Source organism: Crocodylus porosus, unplaced genomic scaffold (assembly GCF_001723895.1).
Source record: "Crocodylus porosus isolate Cpor-Errol unplaced genomic scaffold, CroPor_comp1, whole genome shotgun sequence".
Classification (NCBI taxonomy): Eukaryota; Metazoa; Chordata; order Crocodylia; family Crocodylidae; genus Crocodylus; species Crocodylus porosus.
This window is the reverse complement of record NW_017728912.1, coordinates 24,422,142-24,445,315: the sequence shown is the minus strand read 5'-3', so window position 1 is coordinate 24,445,315 and position 23,174 is coordinate 24,422,142. Positions and strand designations below refer to the sequence as shown.

General features: G+C 42.3%; 1 protein-coding gene across 3 annotated transcripts in view; it reads right to left on the bottom strand.

Annotated features, from left to right (window-relative positions):
- Positions 1 to 23,174, bottom strand: part of CENPC (centromere protein C) — a 70,202-nt gene that overhangs the window by 16,580 nt on the left and 30,448 nt on the right. For all 3 annotated transcript variants that reach the window (XM_019534203.1, XM_019534205.1, XM_019534204.1), the window contains exons 13-18: positions 21,230 to 21,334; positions 18,099 to 18,182; positions 16,591 to 16,686; positions 16,130 to 16,284; positions 13,554 to 13,644; positions 12,093 to 12,165 (exon numbers count right to left, since the gene is read on the bottom strand). In XM_019534203.1, the coding sequence (XP_019389748.1) occupies positions 12,093 to 12,165; positions 13,554 to 13,644; positions 16,130 to 16,284; positions 16,591 to 16,686; positions 18,099 to 18,182; positions 21,230 to 21,334 (604 nt within the window). The remainder of the gene's footprint in view (positions 1 to 12,092; positions 12,166 to 13,553; positions 13,645 to 16,129; positions 16,285 to 16,590; positions 16,687 to 18,098; positions 18,183 to 21,229; positions 21,335 to 23,174) is intronic.

Below are 23,174 nucleotides of genomic sequence, written 5' to 3'. Positions count from 1 at the left end.
CTAGGACAAGTTATTGGATGTCATTTGTAAAACAAAGACTTGAGGAAAAGGCTTCTATTCATCCAGGAAGGACTACACCAAACACTGCTTCTCCTTAAATATGCTGCTGCCGCTGCATGCACTTAGGGGAATATTTCAGGACAGTCAAGATCCAGAAAGGTAAGGCCTCATACTGGTTGTATAATGATTCTGACCTACCACAAGTCTCAAGTACTTACTATTCAACTGTATGATGGTTAAGAGGAAATACACATCCTATAGATGGATTCATGGCACTTGGCCATCTTTCTAAGAGGATTCATCAAAGCACAACCACCATGAATTTCAGTGGCACATAACAGCATTGAACTTTCTGAAGTCCAAGACAGGTTTTTCAACTCACCTTCCTTTTCAAAATTCACCAGTAATGGATGTAAAATCCTCTTCCTTGATAGTGAAAAGATGTAAGACAAGTGAGAGAACTTCTTGCTGAAGGACCTCAGGAGAAGAACCCCTGAAGTATGCCAAAGTGTGAAGCTGAGGACACCATGGTTACAGTACTCAGCCTTGATAATGTCCAGATCCACTGACTGGTGGCAATGCAAGGCTGCATGCCTGAACTGAGCCAGGCAGTTCCTGGAAAACACTGCGTGCCAATGGGCCCAGGTCCAGAGGGCTAGTTCTAGACAATCTCAAAGAGCATTGGAATGATTGGGATGTCAAAGTCAGTTGTCTTTCCTTCAGAAACCACGGTCATCTCTTTTGAATGGCTCTGGAGATCTCTGCTGGAAGGACAACTTTATGATCATTTTTGCAAGGTTAGAATACTGCCTGTGGGAATATATCCTAAAGAAGCAGAGAGTCACTTGAGTCCTTCGAAGTGTGAAGCATGTCATCTATCTTGAAACAATTCCACTACCTCAAATGCAGCAGTTACTATTTGCGGTGGGAAAATCAGATCCCTGAGGCCAAGATGCATGCTGTATTACTGCATCTTCCCACTCAATGTCAATATCCACTGCATTTAAGGCTGTTTGTTAAAAATCAGCTTGTATCCATCTGACCTTCCATAACCAGGGAAGCAAACACTACACTGACATCTGGTGATAGCTTCTGTGCAAAGCAGGCCAGTTGTCATAGACCCAAAAGCTGTATGTGGATGAAAGCTTAGTAATTAGCTATGCCAAACTGCCAGCTCACAAAGAGTATGCTTTACAGCCCAGTAAATCAAAACTATTTGACCATCCTTTAGTGTATTTCTGACTTGGAAAGATGTTTCCCATTTACCTATGTCACCACAGGGGACAACAGTACCACCTGTACTCCGCCCTTCCTGGTGGAATGGGACATAAATAATATAAACAAAGCAAAACAAAAACAAAACAACCTTATCTATGGCAGCAACTGCTGCTGCAAATGTTTGTCAGATCAGTCTAGCACAGCCCATGAATACCTTATTTATGTGCAGCATTACCTTGTGCACAAAAACAGTCTGCAAGATATTCATTAGTTTGTGGCTCAGTTCCTCCTCCTCGTCCACTGAGATGCACATGGCCACAACCATTCTTTTCAGGTGGTCGTGGAAACCCCTGAAGTTTTCCCAGTATTGTTCATCCAAGAAGGAGGGAGAAATTGGGGAAAGTACTCTGACAGCCATAGATTGGAACTTGGTTTTGTCACTTACTTAGCAGGGCAAAGTCCAACAATGCAAAGACGGTGTTCCATGTCACAGAAGGTCTTCAGTTTCCAGAATGCCATTTAAGCGACAAAACTGTCAGCACTCTGGAGCTCATGAGATTTATCAGGAAACGCAGGGAGCCATAAAATCTAGGTGAGAGGATGATGTCAAGGAGACACTCTTCTAGAGGAGCTCCTCATGGGGTCTGTCTTTGGAACTCCTCTGCTCTTTATCTTGCTTATGGATATTCTGACTGCTTGGCTGGAGCAGGAGCACTTCAGGGTAGAGCACCTGTGCTCCTAGGTCTGACTCTCATGAAATATCTGGAGCAGTGTCCTGGGTTCAGTGCCAGCCCCATAAATTTGCCCAGGTAGTAGATAAATCTCCAGCCTTGCCTCCGTGTCTTTGCAAGTCCAAGAAGTAGCAGACACATGGACTGAGCTTCTTTCCTGGGATATTATATTCTTTCCAGCAACTAACACCCTAAATGTTCATCTGCAGCTGGCAAAGCTTTTCTACAAGAGAAGCAGTATGTGAACTCAGGTAATCCTGAGGAGGCCATTTTGGATATAGAGTTTATAAATGTAAGATTTTTCCAACAGGTAATGAAGTATCTACATCTTCTCATTCTTTCAAGGTCTCCAGTCCAAACCATCTCTTCCAATGGAATGATAAACTTAAGATCCAAGTGCTTTGCAGGCAGCTGAAGTTAGCTGGCAGATGATGAAGCTGTTTAAGGGTAACAATAAAGTCAATTCATCTTCACTTTTTCAGGTGTGCCACAAACATTGTACAATAATTGCTGTCAAAATGCTTTATAAGGTGATTCAGAGGTACTAGGTCTTCAAACAGGTTTCAATTTCAATTCAGTTTTCTTAGCCACCTCCTTTTCACATGGAATAGCAGTCATTATTCAGCAAAGGGAGTCTATTTTTGAATAGCTGTGGTTCATCCTTATCTTAGGCAATAAAGAAATTTGACTAGCCTGGAAGACTAATATTCTCCACACCATCTGCTGTCTAGACTCTTGGCTTCTGGAGTATACAGCAAATTCATGAATTTCCTAGAGGTTCTCATTATTATCCATGAAGTCAGGGAGCATCCATGTAAATGTTAAAATGAGGAGCTTAGGAGGTGCCACATGAAGGTATACAGCAAAATAAAAGCAGTCAAACGTTCAGGACTAACCATACACTCTTCTAGTTTTCATTTATATAGATAAAAATAAACCTAAAACTGAATTCTGATGTTAATAGTACTAAACCCGCTACACAGCTAATCAAAATTTCTGCCATTAAGACACTGAAGATACTGACAACATTCCAGCAGTCCAGTTATCTTCCATTTAAGATGACAGCACTCTCTCTGAAGTACAGAGGGACTACACAACTAAATAAATGGCTTTGAGAAGTTTGCACCGAGTTAACAAATACCACAATACTCTCGTGAAACTTAATTATACCTATTTTGTGTGTAAGATCTATTCATATAAGTTAAATGACTTGGTAAACTGCAGAACCAACTATAAATCCTAGTCACCTCCAATCACTAAGCAAAATCCCCTACTATATTATACTTGGAAAATAAATCCTGTGCAGAATATATGAAGTTTTTCCTCAAGAAACTGTTGAGATATATCCTTGACAAACAGAATGAAGTGCTTACAGAAATGATCAGAGAACCAAAGTTTGAAAGAATGTCTGCTGACAGGCTTCAGCTGACAGTATTAGGAAACTGTATTAGCCCGAAGAAAAATATACCAGTAATTTGAAGAGCAAGAAGAATAGTCAAAGAGTTACAACTTTTGATTAAAAAATTATGGACAGCTTGAACATACTTCAGTGTCTGTTCCTAGACTGAGCTCCTAGATTATGGAACTCGCCAGCAAAAGAAATAACTGAACCGTACAGCATCAAAAATCAAATGCAAAACTCACCTTTTTGCTAAAGCTTTTCTGCAAAAGTAATTATGACATAAACCTTTTCTCAGTACATCCTTGTATGGCTCTCTCAACCTTCAGCATCATTTGGATGCTGAGGTGGCTGTCTTCTGATCAACATGAATCCATGCCTCCAAGAGCAAAGTTCACACAAGCAAAAAACAAAAATCCAAGACTACCCTTTCCTTCCCAAAAGTCTATATTCTATTCCAAGCCTGCCCTTTTCCAGGGTTAGGCCTATCCCTGCGTGTCAGTTTCTTCAAATGAGAGAGTGGTTGCAGAGGTCACTTCATCACCATGATACGTGGCAATACAGATGATATGTAACACTATGCAGTTTGACTATAGGTTCCCAATCCCTGGCACCCTAAACTGAGCTTTTTGTCCCATAACCTCAATCTGCGCCTCCCCTTTCCAACACCTTATAAAAACTTCCTGCTTATCTTCCCACCCCTTTATGGGACACAAAAATCCAGGTCTACTTTACCAAAAGTTGCTCTATGCTTAATGCGCTCTGACAAACGGTTCTTACCCTTTCTTCCTGCATCCCCATCCCAAATCAGGCCTAGTTTAACTACATGATACACCTTGTCATGTGTCTTCACTCACTTCCTTCAGCTACAGCGATGAACAAAAGGCAGGTTCAGCTCTTGCACCATTTAAAATTTGGCTTGCTTTTCCACATCAATGCAGTAATCTGATGTTCCTGTAAGCAGACAGGCTGAACGCTCATGCTGAAAAGTGTGACCTTCCTTTACCGATCAACAAGGTAACACTACTGAAACAAATCACATCTGTCACTTACCATATTTACTTGAATCCAAGACGAGTTCCCCCCCTCCTCCCAATCACCATGAGGACCTTAGATTTGAGGACCAGCCTAGAGCAGGTAGCAGCTTAGTTCCAGTTTTGGCTCCATGCTCAGGGCCAAAGTTGGAGCTGAGCCACTGCCACGTAACCCAGGCCAAAGTGGCTCACACAACAAAGGGAACACAGGGGAGATTGTGCAGTGGGTGGAGAAGGCACAAGGGAGACTCACAATGTGTGGCTTAGGGAAAAGCATCTGGGAGACGATGCAGCCTCTCCCCCAGCCACTTGTCATCCCACCCTTGTTACCTCCAACTCTGGCCTCTCAGGACCCAGAGCTCCTGCCACTGCTTCTTCGTACCTGGGCTGAGGCCAGCAGAGGCAGTGGTCCTGACCCTAACTGCCCCAGGGCCAAAACTGCTACCTAGAAGATAAGCAACAGGAGAGGGAGTAAAAGAGGTGAGAGGCAGCTGCTACTGCTACAAGTCATGCCTTTAGGTCAAGTGATAGTGGTTTGGTTCAGTCACTCCAAAGGGCCTCTTTCAATTGTACCACAGAGCCAAGCAGCCTTTTTCTACCTGCCTTCCTGAACAATCTCACCATTCCAAAATATAATTTTATAAGCACTTATTTTTCCATTAATCTTACTTGAACTTAACTAACCTAATCATTACTGAAATTACATTAAACCAATAATTTAATTTTTGAGGGAAGGTATCTTAAATTTATCCCCCAAAGCAGCAGTGGGGGCAGGAGGCCAGACCCCTGTCCCTTGCTCCCTGTGCCCTGCCTGCTCCCATGTCACAAACTCCATAGTCACAGACTCCTTGAAGACAGTTTTAGGCTCAACATTAGGAAAAGTGTCTTCACAGCTAAGGTGTCAAGACTGTGGTACAAGTTCCCTCTACGGGTGGTGCAATTGCCTACCCTGGACATCTTCAAAAGGAGACTGGACAGTCACCTTGCTGGGATCAATTGACCCCAGTTGTCTTGTCTGCTTGATAGAGCGGGCTGGACCCGACGTACTTCCGAGGTCCCTTCCAACCTTACAATCTATGAATTTATGTCGTTGTATGTTCACCCTGTTGTCTGCCTCTCACCTAAAGGAAGACGCAACACTGTTTGCACAACTACGCTACCTAGGACAGCTTCTCATCCAGGGGGCTGGGATACCCAGGGGCACCACAAGAGTATATGAAGAGTGCCCTGAGATGTAAGGAAATAAGCCAGGTGTGAGGAGACAAGCACAGATTCAGGGTGAGTCCTTGCCCGGCCATTTGTCCAGCCGCTCTGCAAGAAAATAAGCACTGTAATAACCAAGTTAGCTTCTGAGACTGGGTGCCACTCAATTCACAAAAGTTATGGAGAGATGCTGTGGCAGGGCACTGTTTGTGCCTGCCACTTTAAGGGCCTGAAGACAGCAGCCGGCAGGTGCCTAATGAGGGCAGCCATTCTGGATTCAGGGCTGCCCATATAAACAGGGCATTTTGAGCTGGAAGGCAAGGCAACAACATCGCCTGGCTGTAGGGCTGCTGGTATCATCTAGAGGTAAAGGAGGAGCTGTAGGGGATGGTCAGAAGGCTCCTGGTCCTGGGCATGACCTAAAACTGCACCCTGCCGGGAGTGGGTGGCCTGGTGGGGCTCTCAGTGGCGCAGGAGCCCCCAGGAAATGCCAGGCCAGGTACCACCCTATTGAAAGGCGGGTCTGGGCACCTTAATCCCAGCTCCCACAACCGGGTGGGTTACCCCCTTGTAGGGTCTGGAAGGTGGACCCCAGTGAGAGAGTGGGGCCATAGACTCAAACCTGTCTTGACATTCCCCCGACTGGTCCAAGCTGGGGCTGGGACCGGGACCGGAAGGGCCAGTGGCCCACTGCAAGGAACACCCAAAAGCTGAGGGCCTAGGGCTCCAACTGGCCTGGAGATGGGCCAGGGCCAGTAGAGTCAAAGGTCCCCGGGGGGACCACACTCATAAGGGGGAAGCAGCTCAGGGAGCTATGTAGCCTGGAATGAAGGTGGAATGGGCCACCTTAATAGAAGGATCCAGGTGGGGTTCAAATAGCAGGATTCTGGAGCCCAGTGTGGGGCCGGTGATGTTGGTAACATCTCAATGCCATCTGTGAGGCTTGGGCTGCGGTGTAGGGGAGGAACGGAGCTGCAGATAGCAACCCCTGGCATCAGGGCAAGATAGCACCCCCTGGCATGGGCAGCCTCCCACTTAATTAACATGAATTAATTAATTAACAACAAGGCATGGCAGGAGAGAAGGCAGGTGGTTAGCCCAGAACAGGTGGGCGGGCCAAAGGAAAATCAGTCCCAAGAAGGCCCCCTATTACAGATGCCTTGAGCCTAAAAAGGTTAGGAGCCACTGACCTAGAAGAAAGATGTTGAGAATCCACAGTAGATCTACATTTGGTTCAGGGGTAGGGTAGAGATGGAAGAAGGTCTAGTGATTACAAAACTATACAAACGTACCGTAAAATCTCCATTATCCAGCATGAGCAGGGAATACCAGGTGCCGGTGATGTAAAAATGCTGGTTATATAAGAATACCAGAGCCAGAGGCTTGCAGGTAGCAGCGTGGGGTGTGGATGGTGGCAGTGCTGGTTAATATAGTATGCCAGCTAGTAGAATGTCAGAAAACAGGGATTTTACTATACTAATGTTCTTTCTGAAAGCTGGTGTAGTATAGCTAAGTGAAGAATTAGGATGCATCACATTAGGTATCTGCAGTTTATTAATAGTTGATTGTATCCACCTGCAACTTATCAGTTTGTCTACAAAATGGAAGGAAAAGTATTTAAGATCTAAAGGTACTTCACATGTAAAAGATGTGAGCATGAACACATTCAAAAAAGGTAAAAATATTCATGGAATTATGAACAGTTAGTGGAAAAACTGAAACAACCAGTAAACTCTGTTTTGCTTTGTCTAGAACTCTGCCTCCAAGCCAAAAGGCATTCTGCAAGTGCTGCCTTACCAATTTACAATGCAAAACCTGACAAGAAACTCCCTACAGGGCAGAGACTATATCCAATATTCAGAGTTTCAGATAGGGCCCACAACAAGCTTACTAAGCATAATCAAATAACGGCTTGAGACTTACAAACTGGATGACCTTTCCTCAAGACAGAAAATGATATCCCTCTAACCTCAGAACAATACCCTTCATAAAATTCACCCTCCTGCTCCAAAAAGCAGATTATAGAACTTCTCCCCCACCCCACCATTGTATTCCCAGCAATAGATCAGCCATTTTTTGCTGAGACTTTCAAAAAAGTAGTTCAACGCAAGGCAGGGAAAAAACTCAAACTGTTAAAATCTGCCAAAGAGCAACTATAAACAGTCTAATAATAGAATGTGTTAAGCAACTAATACTACAAGCAACACCTATTCCCTCTACCTGTAAATTTTTCAGATGAGTTGGAAATAAATGTTGATCGTGATAGTTAATAAAGTACATAGTAATAGTAAAGTATCTAGTAAAGTCATAGTAATGAAACTCCACCCAAATGAAGTAATAAAGTAATACCCAAACACTTTCACATTTTAAAATTATAACTAGTCATTTTCACAACTAACTGACATTTAATTTGGTATATGAATTTAATTGAATCCAAGGCATTTTGTTTTTCAATTATTAATTTAACATGGGGTGGGGGTGGGGGGGCTCATCTTGGATTCAAGTATGGGGGGAGGAGGTGAAGGTCCAACTCCAGGCCAAACCCAGCAACCTCTACGCTCATCCATCTTCCCCTCTCCACAGCTCTGCCTGTCCTGTCCTCCCCATCTCCCCCACCAGCTCCAGCACTGTTTTGTCCCTGCTCCAGCCTGGCAAGTTGCAGGGGCACAGAGGGAAGCAGGCACTGAGGGGCAGGCGTTTGTGGGACATGAGACAGGCTGCTTGATACCTCCACCCTCTGCTTCTCCACAGCTCCCTCACCACCTGTCTGTCCATTGCCTCCTCAGCTGCCTGCTCCCTGCAGCAGTGGAGGCGGGGGTGGTAGTGGTGATAATTACACATGAATTTGAAAAAACCCTGCAAAAATTAGATTCTATGAAGGGAAAATAACAAATGTATAGTCTCCATGTATAGAATCTAATAATTGATGGGCTGTCTTAAATTCAGAATAAACTTGGTTTTGGGTAGTTAAATTGCTTAACGACAGTGAAGCAGGACTAATACTAAATGGATCAAACCCATACAGAAAAAGTCTAAATATGTCATCAGATAACTAAAATACACTAGTATTTAAATCTATGGCAAATGGATAAGAATGTATCTTATACAAGACAAGAGCGTGCCCAGTAATTCAATGACTTGCATCCCATTCACATCTTTATATTCAGGCAGAACACTGCCTCTAAGGTTAATAAAACAGATCCAAGATTGCTGACATGTAAATGTATTGCTGGAATGTAAATCCCAGGCCATTAAATAAAATTAATAGAGATACTCTTTGCTTGAAAGTCAACATGCTTGGTTAAGGTCCATAGGACACTGATACCTGTGAAAGTATGCTTGTATTTGACCATTTCAACTTTCAGTGTTAGACAGGACTCCTAACAAGGGACAGTAACAAGAGGTCCCTCAAGTATATTTAAAGGTTCATGATAAGAGCTAACCTAAGCATTTGTGTTTTCATCTGTACCTTTTATTTTAATGGTTTATTTTACCTTCAATTCTGTCAACCTGACAAATAAATTCTAATTTTTCTGAGATTTAAAAAAGAAAAAACTGATAAGAACATGAGGGGCCTCAGCATGCAGCATGACCACATTTCTAAACAATTAAAATGAAATCTCTATTCCAACACATTCAGAAATCTCTATTCCAACACTTAGAAAAAGTCCAGCTGTTAGAAAGTTACTGAATGGAGAAGGGCTACAGAGGTGACCAGTAAAGTGAAGGTTCATTAATTATAATGCAGGTAATTTGTCAAGCAGCATAGGATAGACCTAATTTCCCTTTTTCAAAAAAGGAACGGTGAAAGCCAGAACTGAACTGCCAGAAGAAAATATAGTTGTTACAGCAGACAGACACATTCAGAGGCAGCCTGAGCTGACAACTTTTATCTCCGCTAACATACTCTCCCTTGGGATGTATTACAGTGCATTGACATGGAAGTTAGGCGGACAATTGTGATCGCTATTACCAATGACACTGGGATAACAAAAGGACTAATATATCTGCTATGACAAGTAAAATGCTCTTTTTTTCAGAAAGTCTACTATATAAAAGCACTGTCCAACAAACATAACCAATTACTATTATCTAGTTTGTTGAAGCAATGTATTTTAAACTTGAAAGAGCATGGAAAAAAAAAATCAGAGAATTCTCTGTATCCTCTAGTAACAATACAACATGTATGATTCTAGGAAGAGATGGAGTAGGCACAGACAATCTGGCATAAGCCATATGCTACACTTCAAACCTTTGGAGTTCTTATTCAAGATAGGATTTTAAAAATTAATACAGTATTCATGCACTGAATTGTCATAAGCAGGGATTCGGGTTTTCCATTCGCCACAGAAAAACACAGTAAAACCCAGATTTTCTCCTTTAAAGGAGAAAAACACAAGAAACAGTAGGTTTTCACTTGTAGGCTAGCAGAGTTCCAGCCAGCAAGGGGCTGGGGAGAGCAGGAGAGCCCTGCTGCCCACCCCACCCCGGGGTCATAGCAGCCCAGCGGGCAAGGCTCAATGTGGCAGGGCAGAGTGGGCTGGGGAAGCTTGGTGCTGTAGCCACCAGCGACCCTGCTGTGCCAGGTCCCACCTGCTGGGCTGCAGAAGCCCTGTGGAAAGAGAGAACCAGGCTCTGCACTCAGCTGCACCACAGCAGCTGCTGCCTCCCACATGTGGCAGCTGGGGCTCAGGCGCTGTTGCAGGGGACAGGGGGCTATGGACCTAGATCCCTGGCCCCACAGCCCTGGCAGCTGAGGGCCCCCTCTGGAAGGCCTTGAGGGTGAGGGGCTGTGGGTAGGGAGTGAAAAGCACCAGCAGGGCCCAGGGGGCTGTGGGTGGAGAGCGAAGGGCAATGGCATGGGCAGGTCACTGGCACGTCAGGGGTGCTCAGTGGCACAAAGCAGTGGGAAAGGAGAGGGGTGGATGGACAGACGCAGCAGGACTCATATCCTGGTGAGCAAAGAGGGTATAGGGAGCTCTGATTTTTCCCTGCTAAAAAGCCCCAAATCACATACCAAAATGTATAGGTATTTCAAAGTTATTTCATTATAGTGATTGAGGCACTGGTAGGCTTCCAAAGTGCTCTAAAATTGTAAATATGTCAATAAAACACTATTCAATTGATACCTATAAAATGAAATGCCACTGTATATAATCATGAACAAACGTGGGTTTTGGGATTTTTTTAATCATAAATTTGCATTTTTAATCAGAGAACTTGCAATTTTAAACAGAGAAAACAGGATCCCTGGTCATAATCTTTTTTCAACAATCCTGTGTGTATGCAAAATCATACACAGGATCTCTACCCTTTTACTTCAGAATCCCAGTGTTTCAACTTGAGTTTAAAGCTCTCAATTTACATCTTGTGGAAGTCATTCAAGTGTATACTTGACTAATAGAGAGCATGGCAACTGAAGTCAAAAGGAGTTATTGGTGCTCAACAGTTTCAAGGATCAAAATACTTGGGAGCCAGATCAGTCTTCTTTTGGGGGTTTTTTGGTGAATCTTAGCCTCCCCTTTTGGATTAGGAACATACCTACAGTACAATCTCAGTAAAATGAACCAAGGGACAAGTTCATGAAAAAACAGGGGTTGGTCCAACAGACTTAGTCAATTTGCTACACTGTAATGGAGAAAAAAAAATCCTGCTGTTCATAGTTAAAAACAGTTGTTATGAAATTGTACTGTATGTTTGTACAGATCATTACATACAATTATAGTGCAATTGAATTTACATTATAGGTGTATATAATTATATAGTACAATATAGTTTTGTGCTATCCGTAAATTCTACGCATTTCTCTCCATCATCTAAGTCAGGGTTATCCAACTGGCAGCTCAGACGCTGCATACAACCCACAAGGGATTAATGCACAGCTCCTTGGCTGCTGTTCCCCTCACTCCAACAACAACAGCAGCCACAGTTCTCCAGGCTCTCACCTCCTCAGGCTGCCACTTCCTGCCTTTGTCCCAGGGGATAAAACAGTGTGGCAGCACAGGGAGCTGAGGGTGAATCCAGGGCCATGCCTAGGGAAGGGTTTTGGGGCCACAGGAGATGGGGGCAACATTCACACAAGTGCACATTGCACTGGGGAGGGAGAAGCCGGTGTCCACAAGCTGTAACTGGTGCAGCCCAGGCAGCGTGAAGGTCCTGCGAATGTAACCCCAAGGAGCTTCAAAGCAGGACAGCCCTGATCTAAGTAACTAATGAAAATATTGAATAGAACTAGATCCATGACAAGACACCTAGGACACACCACTTGGTATATTCTTCCTATTTGAAAATGGGCCAACACTGAAACAAGCTACTCAGCAGAGGTTATCAGCAACCACTCCTGCACCCCCTTTTGGTATTTCAGCTAGAATATATTTCCCCAATGTAAATGTTTAGCAGGACACAATAAAATGTCTTCTATTCCCTAGTTCTTCAATGTAAAAAAATGACACTACACAAATTTTAGATATACATATCTAAGCTAATATACAAATGTATTTTGCTCACCTTTCTCCTTTCAGCTGCGTAAAAATAAGAATACTATCTTCATTCAGGAGGTTGCGTATGTTGTATGCATTTCCTATAAGCACAAAAAGATCTCATCTGAAGCTATTTGCTGTTTTAGAATATTATAACAAAACTGTCAAGTATAATTTAACTTGTCCTATGTGCATTCTGAACTCTCAGAATGACAATTTATGTGGCATTTTATCCATAATTTTAGACAGATCTCACAAGTCTTCAAATAGTCTCAATTTGTTTCATGTTTACTAGCAGTTAGAAGGAAAAAAACTGTATCTGCAATTACTTATTTTGACATCAATTTAGAATAACTCGAAAAAGATGTGCAATGAAGGGTGTTTTATCTTAGTGAAAGCAAAGAGGTTGAATCCCATACTTCAACAGCCATAAAAAAGCATTACTATAACTGTGATTTTCACACAAAGAAAAATTAAGACATCAAGGGGTTAAAACCTGTACTCAACCTATCAGAGTAGTCTGCAGGTGTCCACTTGGGACCTGCCAGCTAGCACAGCAGTTCCCAACCTTTTGTATACTGCAGACCAGCAAACTATGGATCAGAAGCAACTGTGGACCAGCATATTGCAGACTAGCAGCCAAGCCTTCGTGGCCTGCTACCAGGCTGCAGCCTGGTGGTTGAGAACCTTTGAGCTAGCAGGAACAGAAATTAAGAACTATCTAAAAAACAGTTAATGTGCAGACCAAGTGTAATGAACCCACTATATTTGAAGTGTTCATGGAATGTAATGCACATGTCCCTGAATTAAGTTCACAGCTACAGTGTTTTGTGACTCTAAGCAACTAAAGATAGGCTGCCTAGTCTTGTTATTTGAATATTTGCATGAAGTTATGATGTTTGATATGGATATATTTCTATACCCTTGTATAGAAACCAGGCAAAGAAGGTAAATGATACCACAGGAAAGAACAAAGGTTATTCACATCTAAAGGATCACAAATGGTTGGGAGAAGTAAACACTGAAAATTTAGACAGCTATGCATACTGGATGCTGAGGTGAGGTGCAGGTGCCAAGGCCTAACCAAGGCAGGGGAACTGTTTTTTTAAGGGAAATAATCTTCTCCCCACATAGCATCAATTGGAACTGGAAGATTTGACTAGTAATCTTTGTGTGACAAGATGTAAAATATTCCTCCGGTCTATTAAAGGGGCAGATTATATACACAATATTTGATCTTCACAAATTCTATAGAAAAATAGAATTGCCCAGATAAGGACAAGTGCTTAACCCAGGGTATGGGAGCCAGCATTTGTCTAAAACTTCCTGGGCATAAGGTGTTTTGGCCCCTCACCTAAAATATTAAAAAGAATCATTACCCTAATTCTTCACCCCCACCCCCACTTACTCCTTCACCTCTAATGCAGTTCCTTGCATTTCCCCTTCAGCCTGGTCCCTTGGCAATAAATTATTTTTAAGATGTACTTACCCGCTGGAACATAGAAGAAATCTCCTGTAGACAGATGATACGATGTCTCGTGCAAAGTAAAAATAACTCTCCCATGAACCACATGGAAAGCCTTTACAAGTTAAAGCCATAGAGTCTGTTAGCAAAATGCTTTTTCTTTCAGAGCAGTAGTGATCACTTGTACACAAAGTACATCCTTGCACTTCACAGATTCACAGAAGTTTAGGGCTGGAAGAGACCTCATGAGATCAGGTCCAGCCCCGTTGTTCTGAGCAAGGATCCTCCCTACCCAAAGCCTCCCAGAATCTAAACCCTAATGAAGCTTCTTGCATATTTACTGCTTCAACTCCAAGCCACTGGTGCAACAGTTCATGACTTTTTTTTTCCCAGTCAGGGCACCTCTCTCTAACATCATCCAACTGAGGGGCACCCCATTTCAGATCCATTATGCTGCCAACCTCCTTCTAGAGGGGCTGCAAGACTGTGGGGGACAGGGATAACCTTGGGCTGAGGTGCTTTCAGCCCTGGGGGCACCCTTCAGAAGCTCTCTAACAGCTGGGTTGTGCAGGAAGGGTGGGGGGAGGAGCAATAGTTCAACCCCAGCTGCCCACCCATGCAGCCTGGACTCATGGGAGGGCCAAGCTGCCCCCTACACACACCCGCAGGCTGGGATGGCAGCTAGGCCAGGCCCCAGATGCTTGGCTGCCCCAAGTGCAATGGCAAGGGGGATGGGGGGAAACTGCTCTGGATCCTGTGGATGCACACTTCTCCCTCCTCCCCCATCAATACCAATGCAGACCAAAGTCTTTGGTATTACTGTATTTACTCGAATATAAGATGACCTGAATATACAAAGACATCCCCAATAACTAGATTCTATATATAGAAAATTTATAACTCTTATAACTTTCCAGGTATAGAATCTAATTATTGGAGGTATGCCTTGAATTTATCCCCCTCCCACTGCTACAACAGGGAAAATCCATCTGGGGGAGGGTCAGGTGGCCTCCTTGCCCTTTGCACCCACAAATTCTTCCCCTTCCTCCCCCCAGCCTACTGTCACAGCCTGTTCTCCCCAAGCACATGAAAGGTGAGGCAAATTTAAAAAACACCGACCTTGAAATAAACATAGCTGTTGTAATTTGCATCTAGTACCATAGACTTAGTTCATCAGGCACTGATGCATTTCCTTTTTTTAAACTGCTTCAAGTTTTAACACGTATAAACATATTTTTGAGCATCATTTTTTAACTTATTTGTCCATAGTATAAACTATGCATGATATTAAGTCAAGTCAGTCCCAAGGCCGCATCAAGTGTTGGGAAACCTTTGATGTAGCAATAACTTTCCTCCATTCTTCCCAGATTTTTTTGTGTTTTTTTTGTTTGTTTGTTTGTTTTTACAATCCTTGTACAATCAGTCAGTTTTAATCCTGTCCAGTCTTTGATCCAACAGGTGATCCAGCTTGTTCTAGGTCTTCCACCTCCTCTTCATCTATCCACAGCATCCTGCAGAATGGTGTTGGTAAGGGTGCCGGGCCTTCTTGTTACATGTCCAAACCACTGCATCTTTCTTCTTCTTACGATTTTGAGTAAGGGTCTGTATTTGCCAACTTCTTGTCCAATTTGCATGCATGATATTAGTCAAAAGCCACGATGCTTATTCACTGGGTGGAGCCCCAGCAGAGTCAACAGCATTTCAAGCCATGATGACCCCACAGCTCAGCACTGCACACCCCACAAAGGATCCATGTGCTAATTAGGCTCTCATTTATGACTGGAACCAGGTGTTTGTCACGAGTTCCAGGATCCTCCAAAAATTTATATGCAGAAAAGGCAGAGCAACCTGGTCCAGATCCCACCTCAGAGGGCAGGGCAACATTTATCATATGGCTAAGAGAGAGTGGTGAAAGAGGGATTCTAGGTGAACTGTTTGGGGCTCCATTTGGTGATGTTTGCCAGACTTTTAAGGCTGCTGAAGAAACAGGAATCATTGGAAATAGAAAAGAAAGGCACAGCTCAGCTGTGGGAGTAAAGAGGAAGTCAAAATGTTTTCAAGACTTGAAAAAGAGTTGGTACTGAGGGGGACTGAGAACAATTGCAACTACCATATATTTTATTCAGATTCACTGCACTAAACTCTCCTTATGGCAGGGTCCCATCAACATGTTTGTTCATTGTGGGTTTTGTGTTTTATGGTCATGCTCAAGTGTTGAAATGAAATACAGAAGCACATTTAAACAACTCCATAGCTGGTTTCCATTACTGACCACATGTTGCTTTTGGCAGCAATTTAAATAAGAGACGCTGTATTTAATGATGTTTCCTTGCATGCAAGAGAAGGGGCTTTCCCCTCCCCACATGCTGATTCAAGAAAAAAACCTGAGTCTTGTATTCGAATAAATACAGTATGTGTACACTAAAATCCCAGTACCCAATAAGCAGCTTCCTTACTCGAGTGCATGTTTACACAATATAAGGGGGAAAAAAATCAAAATAAAGACCAAATTCCAATATTAAATATTATTTAGAACAGTTAAAATTAAGGCACAAAATCCTTTCAGTATGCAATTCTACTAAACAAACAGGCATACTTACTATTTTATCCATGTGGATAAACTGGTACCCCTTTTCTTTAAGTGGTTTCAAGATCAGTTTACCAGTAGCAAAAACAGATGTATTCAGGTGTTTATATATTTCCACTGACTCATCTTTAAAGAAGTAGGAATGATTATGTCCAGTGCTAATACACTCTGTAGAAAAAACAAAATTGCCAGAAGATAAACATTAATATCCACATGTAATGAGTTTAACATTCAGTAAATTCTCATATTTCTTAAAACCACACACACAACTCAGTGCAACATGCTACAAAATGTTAGATTGGGTGGCCTATTGAGAAATTCTATAGGTCGTGTATTTCTCTTCGTCTTTGTGGCTCCCCCCAGACTGTTCCCTGAAAAAGGAAGACTGACTTCTCAGCCTCTCTCCAAGTCATTGGAGTTTCCTTCCCAATAATGTATTTTCTGCACTCTTGCCAGCTCCATTTAGCAACCTACCCAAAAGAACCTCTCCATTAACTGCTGGGTCCCATACAGCAGTTGGCTTAGAAGCATCTCCCAAGGAAATATCCAAATCTTCAACTCTATCATGTTCTGAAAAAGGAAAGTGTAAAAAATTGATTCTGGTCCAGTACATTTTTAAACCAAGTTTAGACATTGTAACGGCATCACTAGATCTCAGACATTTTATAATATAAATGTATAAATACTTCTTTTCACTGACTTTAAATATACAGAAATATGGAAAGACATATTCCCCTAATAAAAGGGAATTACCTTTAATAACAGTACTTTGAAGACACCATTTCTCATTGGACTTGTCCTTATGCATTAAGGGATAAATGGCTCCCTAAACACTTAATTGGATTCTCCATAAAACTGGTAACTACTCCTTCCACACCAGAAGTGCCAGATCCCACCCAGGACCATCAATACTCTGAACATCTATACATGACAGAGCAGACTTGATTAATCAAGTCCACTGAAGCATGCTAATTAGTGTGCTCCAGCAGCCACTATGTCATGTGCATTCAGTGTCATGTTTCAAAATGTTTCAAAATTCATGTTTCAAAATGGTGACAGGGGGTAGGCTTTAAGTAAAGTTCTTTGAACAAGCTGTAAAGCGCCCCTGCTGCCATTTTAAAGCGTAGGACTCTGAATAAACATAGCATTGCAGGGGCTTTAATTAGAGAGGCTCTCATCCACTCTAATTAAAGTGCCCCTCACCACTCCACCCTGGATCACGTGTATACATGCCCTCAGAGCTGCTGTAATTAAAGTGCCCTCCCCCACCACGAGCATGTGTATAGATGTTTTCTAAGCTCAACGTTTTCAGCAGATGGACCTCCTAAAATATTTCAGAAGAATATCAAGCAAAATCAGAATATTTAGCAAAATCAGAAATGGCCTTCTCTGTGTTATGAACAAAACTGTGTCTAACACTGCTAGTTAAAAATGTTAACGTGTTTTCCTAGTATACAGCTTTTCAAAATATTGCTCACCATGTTTTGGGCTGACCTTTAGAGTATATGTTAATGAAATGCTTGGCAACATTATCTACAAGTAAACTACTTTAATAGGTGACTTTAAAGTACGTCAACTGATGGGCTAGTAAAGAGGGAAAAAAAACCCATGCTTCATTTTTGTTGACAACTGCACTAAGGACCTCCCAAACCATTATGCATTCCTCCTTCTACCCCTTCCTTTCAAACCATATGAAGTTCAAGTTTTCTGTACACTGAGTATTGGCCATGATAATCTAGTACATTTTTTAAAAGACTAAATTTAACATCAACATATATATGACACAATCCAAACTAAAGGTAAAAGTTGTGTTTTTCATGTTAGTTAAGAGTTTGATTAGCACATTTTTCTTACATGTTTCCACCCTACTTGGACACTGACAGGGATATCAAGCTAACTCAGTGCATGTTTTAAACCCCTGCTGAATACTGTATTCTTTAAATTGTTGACATAAAAAACAGAATACATATGGGTGTTTGTACTTGTTTTCTGAATATGGTGATTTCTCTTCCTTTTGACTTTTTCGGGTGATACTGGACGCACTACTCCAGCAATGACAAAGCCTCCTAAAAGAGAAAAAAAATCAAATAAAGATAATTACTATGTAAAGATAATTTTTAAAATATCTATCAAAGGGAAAAACTTAGTCATGTTTTCAGAGCATTCTGGTTTAGAATCAGCAGTTTATAAGAAAATTTAGCATAATCACAACCCTTTGTAAAGCTACAGGTGCATCTGGAAATGCCATTCAAAAGTAAAATCATTTCTATTTCTTAGTTTGGGATTAGACATCAAAAAATTCCCTTTCACACTGTGCAGTGTACCACTGGATTGTTTGGTAGGACCAACTTTGCACCACTCCGTAACACGCTTGGAAGCCTCTGTTTACAGTGAAACAAAACCACTTAAAATTTAGCTTCCCTTATCTGGTCCAAAGATGAAGAACAAGAGCTGAGAAAATAAGTAGTCTTGCAGCAGCTAAAAAAAAAAATGCAATAGTTTTTTCATACCATGCAGAATTTAAAATTAGAATGTTAACAGTAGGAATTCCTGGATATATGATTTAAAAATATCTCTATATAATATAGAGAATGTTTTGGTATAGAGCATGAAGGATTTACTGGAATGAGTTATTATAGCCATGTTAACCACAGCTGAGAATCTGAACACAATTGTCATCAATAAATCTTTCACTTTTACCTACTTAATTTCAACGAAGTATTCTGAGTATTCCCTGTACATGACACGAAAATCATCAAAAAAGCTGTTCTGGCTTTCTTGAAAATGCAATTATAAAGAGACTAACAAACTTGATTGTATTTTTAAGACTATAATTGCAATATGAATGCTAATGGACAGCCAAGCAAATGTATCATTTAAAATGTGAGTAAACCCTTTCCTTATTCACAAACCTTTAAGTTAAAATTAATTTTGGAATGCTCACATGGATTGAAGATAAAAGAATTAAAAGTAATACACAGTACCCTAACTAAAACATACAACTCAGAGAAAACCTGGGCAACACCACGGCTGCAAGCGACCTGCTGCATGAGTAATTTCAGAATCCAAATTTGACAGAAGTTAACTTCACACAGTGACAAAAAGGGCAGTGCAATTTTGGTAAGCATGTGTAAATCCATTTCATCTCATTCTGCTAGCCATATACGTTTGCTAAAACAAACCAAGAAAGATGCTCTTCAAGTCTGAGTGTCTTATTACCCAAAATGTAGACAACACAAAAGTAGTTCAAGACAACACCAAGTAAAATAATCAAGAATGGTAGACAGCTTCATATGGTAAGATTAAAAAGAAGACATGTGAGCCAAAACTTTCAAATCAACCCAGCAAACTTTACTATGACTGAATTTTGAAAAGTTAGGCACCTAAATCACATAGCCAAGTTTTCAAAAAGCTCTGCCCCTCATTAAAATAAAGGGAACCAAGTTTTGAATAAATGGTCTTGTATAAAATATGTAGTACTTAAAAGAAGACAACATACAAATGTAAAAATTGTGAAATGTGTAATAATCAAGAATGGTAAAGAATTTATAGCAATTCTCAAAGAATGAGACTTACATATTGTTATTTAGTAAGTACCAGGAATGATCCTTGACAAGATAAATTCCATCACCTTAGCATTTAAAATTTGGGACTGAATGATTATAATATGTAGTGAGGAACACAGCCTTGCATTGGACCACAGATCGATTAATGTCCCATTTAGTCTTTTATATCTCATACAGTAGAGAATCATTCAGTTAAAAGACGGTGTCCCAGGGGACACAAGCAGAGGCCCTAGGGGCACCCTCCTGCAGCAGGACCCGAGACAGGGCTAACCTGCTTGAAGAAAGAAACAAAAAGCCCTGAACATTTACTTATCTACTTACTATTTTCAGAAAGAATGGAGCCCATGCGGTTTGTCAGCTGCTTTTATTGCTGGCTGGGAGCAGTGCCAGCCGATGACAATCAAAAACTGCCGACCGGCTAATTTAAAAGCCGGTGAAGAGGGATTGGAGGGGAGAGCAGTAATGCCGGAGCCAGGAGGTGAGGCTGCTCCCCGAGCTGTACACGGGCTGTGTTGGCAGCCCAACAAGAAGCCAGATGGAGACCCACAGGAGGGGTCTCAGCTCCATTAAAAGAGGCATCTCCCCAGCTCAGCCGGGTAGCCAGGCCTAGGAGGACAGTGTTGAGGGATCCTGAGGACCAGATGCTGGACTTGTGAGTGGGGCAGGCTGAACCTCCATGGCCCAACTATTCCTTTCTTTTCCCCTTTTTTTTGTGCTGTTGTTTTGGAGAGTCCACAAGAGCCCAAAATCAGAGAGGGAGGCTTTGGGTGACCCCTCAGGTCAAAAAGGAAAGAAGCAAGGCAACTCAGTGGACCTCTAGGCCTTGAGAGAACAGTTGGCACCGTGACGAGGGGGGGGTCTCACGCCCGCAGCCTTCCTGGGTGAAGAGATGACAAGAAATGGGCAGGGAGAGGGAACAAGCGACAACATCAAGGGACAGGCCTGCAACCCATCATCCAGCCATGCTAAGGGCTGGTGCATGGCTGGGGTATAGGGGAGGTACAGCCACAAGAATGCCCGCTAAGGACAGCACCTGGTTCACGGGAACCCATGAGAAGGAACCCCACCACTGAAGAAAAGAAGATCAAGTCGTGGCAGATGAGTGTCAGGGCATCCTTCGGGGCAAATGAGGCCCAGCGCCTAGGCCCCAGGGGCACACCTGGAACTGGCGCCGGGTGTGTGCTATAAAGCCACTAGAGAACACCTATACAAGGCCAGGCAGGTGTAAAGGAATACAAATTTAAAGAAACCATCTGTTCTTTAGGTAGGAACACAGCATGCAGACCTAAAGAAAGGACAGCTTTTTTTTCCTCATAAAAAAGCTTTAATGTTTTCTTCTGACACTGCCATGGGTGTGAAGGTTATGGGGGGTAGAGTGAAATAAGGTAAAGAAGACAGTCACTGCCTGAGGCCTTGAGTGGGCTGGCACCAACTAATACTTTGCTTTATAACACTTAATAATTATAAAATAACCATGACTCAGTTAGAAACCATTTGTTTTTGTATAGAATCAAAGGCAAGCAAACATAGGAGTTAAGAGGCAATACCTGAAGGTCTACTCATATAGTTGACACGCTCTCCTCGCCAATATTCCAGAGGTTTTAGTCGTGTTCTTTTTGTTCGGCGAACATTGGGCGTGTTGGAAGGCTTTACTATATGAAAATATTGAAAATAATTAAAATATTTTGTAATTTATAGGAAAGACACTGAGAAGTTATCAGTGGAAGATTTAAGATACTCTTATCAGCTCCTCTAAACCTTGAGTTCTACTCAAGAGCATACAAGAAAACTGTCATTCTTCATACCACAAGCCATCCTATAATTTCTACAGGGTATCATTTGAATTACACATATTTTTCTCCATGGTTGAACTGGAATAAGTAACAACTGCTTTGTAAACTAGGTGCTCTTTTGCCAAATTGTTACACAAGGTTCACCTTTCAAACGAGGATGTTTTTTAAACCTTAAATTTAATCCAACCAGCTTTCTGGCTAAAATTTAAAATGGAGACCTGCTGACAAGTACTCCAAGACCAAAGGAGGCATTTGAATAACATACCAAGTGTTTTCACCAGCAAGTGCTAGAGAGCATCAAATTCAGTACCATTTATGTATTATTCAATCTTTTACCAGAAACATTTAACAGAAAATAGCTTAATAAATTTGCTTTGCTCCTAACACAAAATATTCATCCTATCTACATTAGTACTTAAAATACATCTCTTTTTGTTAAACAGAAAAATAAAACAAATATTGCCAATAACATTCTTTCAGATACAGTTATCCCATCCTATCTGTCCAACAACAGTCTCTACACCAGTGAAAAAGTACCATTTGTGTTGGCATAAAGAGCCTGGCCAAGGCTTTTCCTGCCTTCAGACTCAATAGCAGGGACCTTACCAACAGAGACCTTATTTGCTTAGAGCAGGGGTTTTTAACCTGTTTTAATGAGTACAGTCCCGGCAGCCCCCTTTTTAATAAAGTGTTCCCCAGGGAGGGGTTGGCAAGCAGCAGCATGCAGAGTGCGGGGGTGGCACCGATCCCTGGTAGGAATGCACTGTGCTGGCAGCCCCCAGTCCCAGTACACGATGCTGGGCACGGAGTGGGGGGAGGGGGGATAGTGCACAGCCAAACGCACACATGCAAGCTTGCCCCACCCCCCCATGTCCAGCCAGGCCTGTGAGGCAGCACGGGATGGTGCATGGCAATGTTCCATCCCCGCCCACCCACATGTACCCACTAAAGCTTTCTCAAGTACCCCCAGGGGTAGACATAACCATGGTTGACACCCCCTGGCTTAGAGCTCCTCTCACTCCTACCCACATGGATCCAACATATCTTCCAACAGAATACAGAGAGCTCTCCATGCATAAACAGAATTCCATGCACCACCAAAAACATGTATTCTATGCTAAACTGAACTTTAATTTTTATGGTGTACTAGACATGGGCATATACTGGGACCCTAGCATTCACCTTGGACTATAACACCAAAGGAGATAAAATTAGCATAGAGGACCTTAAGAGCATGGCTGGGGGACTGGAAGGCGGAGGCTGCAGGGTACGAGGGCAAGATTCATAAGAGCTTTAAGCATGGAGAAGTTTAATATAAAGTGGCAATGTTTAACACAAATCATCAGGCATTTAAAACAGTTTTAAAATAGAATAGATTTCTAAATAACAAAACTAAAGTGAGAGAAATAAAACAACTGGAACATACCAGAACTAAACATTATTAAAAAACACAGAAAGGCAAGGGTTAAAAAATAGACTGCCCACTTACGTCTTAATCATTCTACTAGCCAACTGCCCGTCAAAAATGACGGAGGTGGGGGGCAGCCAGGACCAGCAGCCTGCATCTGGCCCCGCTCCCCCCCCACCTTTGGGGCCAGGCCCACCACTACCGTTCTCCCCCACTTCCGCTTCAGGGCTGGGGCCACCCCCCCACTCCATCCGGTGGCACTGCCTCCCCATCAACTCCACTGCCGGCAGG